Source organism: Manacus candei, unplaced genomic scaffold (assembly GCF_025592945.1).
Source record: "Manacus candei isolate 608988 ecotype Guabito, Panama unplaced genomic scaffold, ASM2559294v1 h1tg000142l, whole genome shotgun sequence".
NCBI lineage: Eukaryota > Metazoa > Chordata > Aves > Passeriformes > Pipridae > Manacus > Manacus candei.
In genome coordinates, this window is record NW_026138190.1 from 827469 (window position 1) to 838962 (window position 11494).

Sequence of the window (11494 nt, forward strand, 5' to 3'; positions counted from 1 at the left end):
TCCGGCATAAATAAGTCAAGTCCAACATATAAATGTCCATTCATGGGTTGTAGATTCTCCTCCAGGCTTCATATCTTTGCCATTCATCTTCGTCCCTTCCAAAAATGTGTCATCTAGCGGGAGAAAGAGATACAGTTTGTGGGTGGAAGGTGTTGCAAAAGGAATTCCTCGAGAAGTGATGGATAAATTACCCACTGCTAATTTGGAATACTTGATAAAGCACTGGGATAAGATCAAAGAGCACAAGGCACCCCCTAAGTGCAGCCCCTCTAAAGAGTCCAACACTGTGATCTCCTCAGCCTCTCCAAAAACCAGACTAACCAGTTTGACCAGTTCTGAGTCAAGAAACTGGACTTACTGCTCTCAAGTAAATAAGCCAAAAAATGGCCAGTAGGTTTATGAGAGAAAGCTTACAGAAAACAACCAGGGAGATTTGGTAATCACTTTTCCTCTCGGCCCTTTTAAATCTGTGGTTACATTCGTGGTAGACACGGGTGCACAAGTCTCAGCACTCCAAACTGAAGCAGCTACTCAGTGTGGCATTAAACCAACCAAAAAAAAGATATGGGTAACTGATGCCTTTGGCAAATCCCAACCCCAACACACTGCTCGAGTGAAATGCTGGTTACCTGGAGATGAGACAGCCACAGAAACTATCATGATTGTGGGGCCATTACCAGCTAACATCCTGGGGTTAGATCTGCTAAAGGGGAAGGCCTGGACAGACGCCAGAGGGAGAGAATGGGTGTTTGGTCTCCCACCCCCCTCTGTCCGTCTGTTGCAAACTGCTCCAAGTCTACCTCCTTCTAAAATAACAAATGTAAACCCCCACCCACTCCCTTTAGGAACACGTGAAAAAATTACCCCAGAAATTGCAGAATTCCAGGCACCATGGACAGTATGGTCTGTCCATAAACCTAATGGGCAGTGGCAGCTGCCAGTGAGTTACCTCGATGCTGACACTGGCTCACAAACAGCTGCTGTACATAACAAAGCTGAACTGATTGCCCAGATTGCTGATGTCACTACAGTGGACCAGACTCAGACAAGTACTATCACCCACTTGGAAAGTCTGAGACTTCAAATTCCCACAGGAAAATTAGCAGTGTGTATTCCCCCTGACACCTTGGCCACCCTAGAGCAAATAAAGATGCTGAGAAGTAAAAAGGAGCTCCAGCATGCTCTGAGTTTATTTGTTTTTTGGAGAAAACATGCTCCAAACTTCTCTATTGTTACTGCCCTAGTGGCATTATGCCAGATAAGAAAAGGAGTTGGATAAATAGATAGTTCCTTCTTTTTAATAATAGGTCCGTAGTGGGCCAGATTTCTTTTTTTTTTTTGCAGAAACCTACCAGCAGAAGAGATCACACCACATGAGACTGATAAAGCCTTCTACCGCTGCTATCATTAGTTCTCATTATCCTATGAGAACATGAAGTGACAACAGAACTGAAGAGTTATACTGGTTTTTTTACCACATTGGTTGTTTGCATGTGTTTTATCTTAAAAATGTTATGATCCTAATAATTTTGAACCTACCACAAACATTGTGTTTGTGTTCTCCTACTCCCAAAATTACTTGTATTAAGAATTGTTAACTTGTTTGTGTAGTTTTTCTGAGATGTATTGTTAGTTTAATTTTTGCCAAGTTTATTTTGTCTTTTTAAATATCTAAACTCAATGAAATATAACCTGGGAGTTAGTACAAGTATTCATGCATATTTGAAATCATACAAATATGTATTATATACATTAGCCTTCTGCCTTGAAAGGCATTGAATTTCATATTTGGTTAAATTTAACAAATAGAACTAAATTTAGGCCCAAAGAGAACATAAGAAAGCCTTTTACCAGCTCCCATGTAACTCAATGTTTTTTGATGTATAATTTCAAGTATGTGTATATGTTTGTAACCTTATTAATGTTAAGAAATTTGATTGTAGCCTTTTACTCACCCTGATTACTCACAGGGTGGAGAGAGAGTAGCTAATACAAATTAGCTTACTATTTTATTATAAAGTTTTTTTGAGAGAGGAGAATTGCAGTGCATTGGGGCTATCTCTTCCTTTTCTTTACTCTTCTCTCTTTCTGTCCACTATACGAGAAGCACCACCCACAAAGAAGATTCACAGTGAACGACAAAAGAAGAAAAATTATTGAATGCATAAATCACAGGGTGGTGTCAGAGACTGAAATGGTTAATGATTTATGCATTCTAGGAGACTTTTGCAGGCTTTTGACTTGCATGATACCTCTGATGAGCAATTGGGCCCCTCCCTCCCTCCAGTGCTGAAGGTGTGAAGCCCTGAAATGGCAAGAGCTGAGTTTGCAGGCTTTTGACTGTTGATATATCTGATGAGGAATCAGGCCCCTCCCTCCCTCTGCTAATCTGGAAAGGCGGGAACCAGGCGAGACACAAAAAACTCAGCACAGACCCAGGAGTTGTTGGAGGCTCGAGGCACGACCCGTGACACTAACCATGGATATAATAACCCATAACTTCTTGGAGTATGGGGGCTTCCCTCCTTCACCCCCAGCAGATCAAGGTCACCACTTCAACTGACAGACATGGAAGCATCGCTGGACCCCGTGGGCGGTGACTATATACATCTGTCCACTCTCAGCTTTTCTTTCTCTTACTCTCCCTTGCTCTTATCCTGCCTTTCTCTCCCCTATGCATTTTCTTCCCCCCCCCCAAAGGTTATCTCTGTGTCACACTGTTGTATGACAGCACCCAAACTGCTAGCATGCCTGTTGATACAGAATTGTTAAAATAAACCTTGCCAGTATATGTTTTCAGACACCGATTATTTAGTGTCGTTTCACTTTAATCCACCCCAAGGGAATTATTGATAAAAATCTGAGTTACCCCCTCCACCTTTTCCTGGGGCGGGTCATAACACCATGTCACCGTTTGAAGTGTCTGTATAAGCTTGTGTTGATCTTAATAAAGCTCATTGGGTTACTGCACCCCCGTGTCGACTGGGTTCGTGCAAGACAAATGCTCTAAATGGCCGCCCCAATCGGGACATTCAACAGGTGTTGGTAACCAGAGGCCAGAGGCCTTGGGACATCTTGCCATGGCATCTGTCCTGATGGAATTCCAAGGATAAGGAAGAGCTCTTCGACAAATCGTGTGCATCAGTCACCTCTGCAAAGACAGGACAAAAAGGGAAAAAGGACGAAAAAGGAGAAAAGAAGAAAAATCCGGCTTCAGCAAACAAGAGGTGACCTATTAGGATGGGAGGGATGTATTCCCACGAGGGGAGGTGTTCCCCAAAAACTAAAGCAAAAGCTGGAGCTGTCAGCCAGTCCTTAAAAACGCTGGACAAAGACGTAGCAGAAAATAAACCATTGGTGCTCTTAAATTGGATCATCACAAATGAACCGGGACTTCCATTGATCCTTACGACCCTTTTCGTTTCTTATTTTTCTAATTTTATAAGCTTTATAAGTAATTATAAGTAGTAGAAGTAGATTTTAGAAGTAGCTATATTCTATCCCTCACCCTTTGGCACAATAGTTTACACATTCCCTACCCTATTACCCCATTCTATGTTCCCCATATCAATCCTACCCCTGAATTCCAGTAGAAAATGTTTAGTCTTTTGTCAAGGCAAGGTCTATGCTGTTTAGAGAACACTCATATCTTGGCCTGAACAACAGAACAGAGTCAAGAACTGGGTGACCGTGTACCCTTTGTGCTCTGAGGATGGTGATGGTGATGAAGAGAGGGTCCCAAAAGCCCCCAGACCCAATTCCCAAGGGGTGGGCCAGGGGGTGGACCAGAGCAAAAGCAATGGGGTGGAAACACTTGGGATTGGACAGGTAGTATTATAAAATGGAACATCTCAGGCACAGCCGGTGTGTGTCCTGTAACATCTATGCCTTGGCACAAATTAAACCCTTTCCTTATCTCACACTCAATTAACTGCTCCTGAGCTTTTTTTCCTTAGCATCAGCTGCACAGGCATCAGCTGTTATGCTTGTTCCTCCAGTGACCACTGTGATTCTCACCTTGCTTTGGTTCTTCACTAGACATCCCATGACAAGTCTTGCCCAGTCCCCAAATCCCCTTTCTGGCTGCCCATCATGAGTCTCAGAGCCCGAGGCCAAATCCCCCATCCTCAGCTGCAAGGTCACCCTGAGAGGTTCTGCCATTGACCCACTTGGTTACAGTTTCCTACAGATACCTTGGAACTTCCTTGGAATTAATTTGTTATCTTTTGGGCTTAGAATGGCTTCTTCAAAAACATGGTAATTCATATCCTAGCAATAGAAATTCTTTGGAGAAGGAGCCTGGGACTTTAGACTCAAAGAATCCCAGAATGGTTTGGGTTGGAAGGGAGATAAAAGGTCATCTGGTCCAAACTCGGGGACATGGAGAGTGATGTCTTCACTAATTGAGGCTGCTCAAAGTTCCTGATTTTGGACAAATGCAGGGATGGGACATCCACTTCTCTTGGAACCTGTTGCAGTTCTTGCCAGCCCCACTGGTAAATATTTCTTCATTTTATCCAATATAAAGCCCCTCTATTTCAGTTTAAAGACATTACCCCTTGTTCTGCTACTCCAGGTCTTGGTAAAATGTAGCCCTGTGACTGTCTTAGACTATGAGCACAATGTTTTCATCTGCAAACACCTTGGAGAGTGCTCAGAGATGTCCTTACACAAAGTTTGTCCCCGTCTTTCTTAGAAGCCTCTGTGGTGGTGCATCCTCCCCCCATTGTCCTCAAACCTGGTCGATGATCTCAGGAGCTCCTGACAAGCCTTGACCAAACCAGCTGAGCAATGAAGAGCCCCTGGACTGGACCAGGAGTGTGAGGAAGTGTCCCTGGACTGGACCAGGTGCTCCTGGATGATACAGGTGGGAACAATCTGGAGTGGAACAGTTAGGGAAAACAAGATAATCAGTCATCCCCTGAAAGCCTTGGAACATTCCCTGCCTGAATCACAGCCCAAATGGAACAGTTTGGATACAATTCCCAAATAGTTTGGAAACTCCAGTCATTCCTGACACCAGGATGGAAATTCAGCAGATAACTAAAGCCAGTCCCCTTGTGAGCCCACACCCAGCGGGGCTGAGGGAGGCCCTGGCAGCTCCCCAGCCCCTCCCTCTCAGTGGGACACCTCTGGCAGCCTCTCCCAGCTCGGGAACCCTCCAGTTTGCAACACTGCAAAGAGCGGCGCTGATGCCCAGGACAATTCTGATCCCCCTCCACAAACACTCCTCCAGCTGGGACCCTTGTCTGGTGGCAAACACAAAGGGATTGGTGGGAGTGTTTCCCTGACAACGAGAATTTGGGAGAGGGATCTTTCCACAGCCAGCTCTTGATGTGTGCACACATCTCTGCCTGGGTGTGGGTGTGAATTGACAGTGGGGTGAATGTTGTTGTTGTGAATCTCTAATTCAGTCACTGTTAAAATTGTGGCAAATGCTATTGAATCACCTGATAACTGTTAAACAGGTCAATAATTAAATGATACTAAACTCTTTTGCCCCCTTATCTTTGTGTCCAAATCCTTTGCACCCTGACCCTCTTGCATCCCAAGGCTCTGTGTAAATCATTCCCTTTCATAAAAAAAAATATTTTTCATGACGTCCACTTTAAAATCTTCCTCCTCAGCTAAACTACAAAACAACTCCAATTACTTGTTGACGTCTTGAAGACAATTAAAGAAAGAAAAATAATTTGTTTTCCAGTATTTTAATGGGTCCCACAGTGTGTTTTGAGCTGCATCAGCTGTCAGTCCAAGATGGACCATGTCAGAACTGGTGAGGCTGGGGGGTGAGGAGCAAGGTTGATCATCCAGGGTCATTGTGGATCTCCTGAGGAGACAGTCAGCATCAAGATCACTTGGAGAACACCTCTATCACCTCTCCTCTGAACTAAAAAATATCCATTCTTTGATTTCAAAAAAAAGTACAAACTTCAAAGTCTTGTTTTGAAATTGCCCTGAAGACAATTAAAGGAAGACAAAGAGATCCTGAGGGATTTCTGCATTTTAATGAGCCCCACAGTGTGTTTGCAGCCCAGCCCATGATCCTGAGGTGCTGAGAGAAGATTGAAGCAGCTGCTGAAGAAGTCAGAAGCCAAACTGCAAGTGCCTTGAAGCATTGCTGGGCCCCACTGAGGGCAGGCACTGCCAAAGCCTCCCCAGGGACTCCTTGGAGCAGCTCCTTGGAGGCCAGGAGTGCAGGCAGACAAAGGCTCTGGGCAGGCCCCTGCAATGCTGAGCAAAGCCTGCCTTGGTTTTGTGGAGCACAAAGGCCAAGGGCTGAGCCCCAGGCCCTGGCCCAGCAGATCCTGTCCCTCCCGGCTGGCTCAGGGCTGTTTGGGGGGCACTGGGATGGGAGGGGGAGGAACAACAAAGGCCCAAAACTGGGCAACCCCTGCCAGGCTGCTGAGGGAGGGGCGAGGCAGAACCCAAGGGCAGAACCTACCAGGAAAGTTGCTTGTGGTGGCCTGAGTGGCAGAGGCAGCTGCCAGAGGCAAGGGGACAAAGGCCTGGGTGCCTTTGGGCCTTGCAGCCCTGCCAGAGCCCTTGGCCATCTCTCCTGCAGGCTGTCCTGCCCTGGCCCTGCTGCTGCTCTGGCCTTGCAGGCTGCACACACCCCTCCTGCTTTCCCACCCCCTCCCAGCAGCATTTCTAGACCCTCCCTGGTGTCTCTGCACCAGCTCTGGCTGTTGCCATGTGCACTTGGCCTTCTTACCTTGGATCCTGAGCCCCTGTGCCACAGGACATCCCTGCCAGAGCCCAGGCCCTTCTCCTGGGGGTCACTGCAGAGCTGAGCAGATCCAGGGCACCTCCCATTCCTCTGCCAACCCCCTGGGCCTGCTCTGGGCCCTCCAGGTCCTTGCCCTGCTCCCAAGAGCTGTGGGGGTGCTGAATGGTCAGGGCTTGGGGTTCAGAGCTCAGGGTGGAGATTAGGCAGAACTTTGGGAGGTTTGTTGTTCTGCTGGCAGTGTCTGGTTCATGATTAGGGGAAGAGCTTTTTGGGCTGAGTCAGGATTAGTTTGGCTTTTCATACTGGTAATACTGGTTTAGGAATGGGGTGGGCATTAGAGTATAAATAAGAGTCTGGAGTTCTGGGTTTGGGCTTTGCCTTCCAGGTCCGGTTGAGGTTGGGATTAGAGCAGTGGATTCCTCTCAGTGAGAGGAGCAGCCGTTTTAGCTACTGTTGGGACTTGAGGTTACAAGGAGGATAAAGGTCCATCAGTAATGTTTTGCACACTCAGTGTTTCAGCACCCTCAGCATTACCTGAACCTGGTTTTACCTCATCGAAATTTTTCCTCTCTGTTGGCCAAGCCCCTCTTTCGTTCCCCAAATATCCAATCCTTTTTGTCCCAGTTCCTCCTAATCTCCCCCAAACTTCCATCTGGGTGGGCTCAGCTCTGTGATGACACTGTGCAACCTCATGGAATCAAGGGGCCATTGTGGCACTGCAGGGCCTCATGGAAACCAAGGAACACAGGGACACTGTGAAATCTTGTGGAACCAGGGGACCATTTAACATTTGGGGCCTCATGGAACAAAAGGAACCCTGAAACCTTTTGGCACCTCATGGAACCAGGGGGCCATTGTGTCACTGTGGAGCCTCATGGAAACAAAGAAACCCTTGGACACAGGTGAACCTCATAAAATCAAGGGACCACTGTGGCACTACAGGGCCTTTTTGGAGCCAAATGGACCTTGGGACACTGGAGAAACCCTATGGAATCAAGGGACCATTGTGACACTGGGGAAACTCAGGGAAAAAAGGAACCTATGGACACTGTGCAACTTCATGGAATCAAGGGGTCATTGTGACACTGAGGACACCTCATGGACTGAAGGGACCACCGTGACACTACAGGGCATTCTGGAGCCAAAGGAACCTGGGGACACTGTGCAGCCTCATGGAATCAAGGGGTCATTTTGACACTGCAGGGCCTCATGGAAACAAAACAAAATCCAGGCTTGTCCAGGTCCTGAGGGTGATTCAGAAGGGAGGCAGCAGTGATTTCTCCCTACAGACCCACCACTCCAGTGGCCTCTCCCTGCAGTCCATGGGTGTCCTGAGCATTTTCCCCAGTGCCTCCCTGCCCTGAAGGTTTGTGGCCATCAGGCTGGAGCTGAGGGGGTTGGGCAGGTGCCTGAGGAGGGGGTAGAACAAGGGCTGTGTCCAACTGTGCCAGGAGGGCTGTGCTGGGCAAGGATGAGGAGGCTGCAGAAAACAGTGGCACTGGGGAGGGGAGAGGAGCAGCTGGAGAGACCTTGTGCCTGCCCACGCTGGGCAGGAGCTGCCCCAGGATGGCAGCTCTGAAGCACTCCCAGGATGTCCCTGGGAACAGGAGGGGAAGACTGGATCTGAAAATGGAACCTGGAAAGCAGAGAGCAGCAGTGTCATGGTGACACTGCAGGAGAGTCCCAGCCCTGGAGCAAGGTGACAGAAGAAGTGACCCAGTTCATCAGGGTCATAAACAATGTCTGGGAGAAGCAGGAAATTGTGACTGTAGATGAGAGAAATGCCCCGAGCCAGGGTGCAGCTCTGCTGGAGACAACCCTTCCAGCCCATGGGTCTTGCAGAGAGCAGGGCTGGCAAACAGCCCAGTGCTGGTCATGGGATGGGGCCACAGCAGGAAACACTCTGTATGTGCCAAAGGTGCAGGAAATGGCAGTGACAGTGCTGGGAGCAGAGACTGTGCTGTCCCCAGTCAGGGGTCACTCAGAGTGGTGGAACCATAGCAGGTTTCCAAGTTTTTCTCCAGCAGCCCCATGATGAGGCTGTTCCCATCCACAATCATGGAGCAGGTCATGAGAGAGAGGAAGAAAAAAATTTTTCTGAAGTCTGGGGACGTACCCCAATTCATATGAGGGGAGATTCCACTGATGAGGTCTGATTTTCAATTTTCTATTGAAATATTTAGCTCTTCGTGTCCTGTCTCTCCTGTTTGGAGTCCTGTGAGCGAGAGCACCTGTTTGGTGCTCACTGAAGCTGTGCAGGCAGCTCAGAGGGTGACCCATGGAGCTGTGGGTGCCTCTGGCTGCATCCCAGTGCCCAGCTGTGCTCTGTGCTTTGGGAAAGGGCAGAAGTGCCTCTGCTGGAGGGCAGTGCCACTCCTGCCTGCAGAGCCCTTCCTGCCTGCCCAGGGGCAATGCTACCCAGCCAGGCTGCTTTCCTGCTGGGCAGGGAAAGGGACAGGCCAGAAGGCAGGGCAGGGATGGAGCAGACATGCTGAAGTGTCCTCAGTACAAAGCAAATGTTCACTTCTGACCTGGTCCCTTGATGTCCCTCCATGGAGGGACAACCAACCTCTTGCAGGTGGGGTGAGAGCCCAGGGCTGGGAACTGGGGTGGCAGGGGCTGCTCTGTGACAGTGGCCCTGGGGCACCTTCCCAGGCTGTCCCTGGAACAAAGACACAGCCCAGCCCCTGCCCTGCTGCTCCCTCGGGTCTGGACCAGGAGCTCTGGCTGTGCCAGGACACTGCTGTGTGCCCCCACCCTGCACACTCCCACTCTCAGCTGGGCACGGGCATTTGCTTTGCCAGGGCATTCCTGGAGCACATTGCTGACAGGGACTGTGGAGGGAGAGCCTGAACCCTTCCTGCCCTGCCCTCAGGAGATGCCCTTGGCTGATGGAGCTGCTGGTGTGGAGCCCAGCTCTGTGCCAGCAGTGCCAGGGCCTGTCCCTGCCTGTGATCCCAGCACGGACACACAGCAGGACTGTGCCCAAGATGCCAGAGCACTCAGGCCTTGCACCCACAGCAGGGCTGGGAAGGACAGTGTGGAGCTGGAGAGCAGATGTGGAAGGAGCAAGTGCCCTTGTCCCTGGCTGTGCTGCTGTGCTGGGAGTCTCTTCCCTTCAGCTCTGCACACAGGCACTGCCCCTGCAGCTCCAGAGAAGGGCTGAGGAAGCATCTTGGACACTCAGGTCAGGGCAGGGAACTTTATTCTACTCAAATGTACAGAGAACAAGCCTTTTGAAAGTCTTTGGATTACAGAAGAATGGTAGATGCTGATGTAGAAATCATATGAGCAACGCCATTGATTTGTGGATAACACTATAAAAGTAGAAAAAGAGTAAGGAAATGTATTGACAATAAAATGGACATATAGGAGAAAAAAGGCTTAGATTGCAATGAGTTACATTTGGAATGTTCTGCAGAAGAAAAGACACACTTTATTATTGCCTCTAAATCCAACCATCAGTTTCCTCAGGGCATCCTTGAGCTCCTGGTTCCTGAGGCTGTAGATGAGGGGGTTCAGTGCTGGAGGCACCACTGAGTACAGAAGAGACACCACCAGATCCAGGGATGGGGAGGAGATGGAGGGGGGCTTCAGGTAGGCAAATATGGCAGTGCTGAGGAACAGGGAGACCACGGCCAAGTGAGGGAGGCACGTGGAAAAGGCTTTGTGCCGTCCCTGCTGAGAGGGGATCCTCAGCACAGCCCTGAAGATCTGCACATAGGAGAAAACAATGAAAACAAAACACCCAAATGCTAAACAGGCACTAAACACAATGAGCCCAAGTTCCCTGAGGTAGCCTGAGTGTGAGCAGGAGAGCTTGAGGATGGGGGGGATTTCACAGAAGAACTGGCCCAGGGCATTGCCCTGGCACAGGGACAGGGAAAATGTATTGGCTGTGTGCAGCAGAGCATTGAGAAAGCCAGTGGCCCAGGCAGCTGCTGCCATGTGGGCACAAGCTCTGCTGCCCAGGAGGGTCCCGTAGTGCAGGGGTTTGCAGATGGCAACGTAGCGGTCGTAGCACATGATGGTGAGGAGGAAATACTCTGATGAGATGAAGAACAGAAAGAAAAAGGCCTGTGCAGCACATCCCATGTAGGAGATGGCTGTGGTGTTCTGGAGGGAATTGTGCATGGCTTTGGGGACAGTGGTGCAGATGCAGCCCAGGTCTGTGAGGGAGAGGTTGAGCAGGAAGAAGCCCATGGGGGTGTGCAGGTGGTGGTCACAGGCTACGGCGCTGAGGATGAGGCCGTTGGCCAGGAGGGCAGCCAGGGAGATGGTCAGGAAGAGCCAGAAGTGCAGGAGCTGCAGCTCCCACCTGTCTGCCAATGCCAGGAGGAGGAACTGGGCCATGGAGCTGCTGTTGGACATTGGCTGCTTCTTAGCACAGGGACTATTCAAAAAAGGAAAGGACAGGGATCAGTTAAGACAGACCTCTGTGAAAAAGCAACTCCATTTCTAAAAGAAATCCATGTGTCAAATGTCACCAAATGCACTGCCAATGAGTAAGTTTTCCTCTGCTTAAGGGGACATGGAACTTTTTTGGAAGAGCTGTCACACACATGAGGAATGTCAGATGTAACAGTCCTTGAATACAAAAGTTCCATCTCTAATGACTCAGAAGAGCTGAGGCTGCAGAGCAGAAGCTTAGTTTGAGCTTAGAATTTATGTTACTGTGGTATTTATTTTTACAATCACACCTGGGGAAGGTTCTTTTCCACTGCAGGAATCCTCATTTCTATGGCCCAGCACACAGTGCCCAGC

General features: G+C 49.1%; 1 protein-coding gene across 1 annotated transcript; it reads right to left on the minus strand.

Moving 5' to 3' along the window:
- Positions 1-3145: 3145 nt before the first annotated feature.
- LOC127462871 (olfactory receptor 14J1-like) lies at positions 3146-11101 on the minus strand. Its single transcript, XM_051771806.1, has 2 exons — positions 10190-11101; positions 3146-3151 (listed from the first exon to the last, which is right to left on the minus strand). Exons 1-2 carry the CDS (start codon positions 11099-11101, stop codon positions 3146-3148), a joined length of 918 nt encoding a protein of 305 aa, XP_051627766.1.
- Positions 11102-11494: the final 393 nt, after the last annotated feature.

What these genes read in the sequence shown, in the direction of transcription:
- LOC127462871 (XM_051771806.1), bottom strand. Translation starts at nt 11,101, where the DNA reads ATGTCCAACAGCAGCTCCATGGCCCAGTTCCTCCTCCTGGCATTGGCA.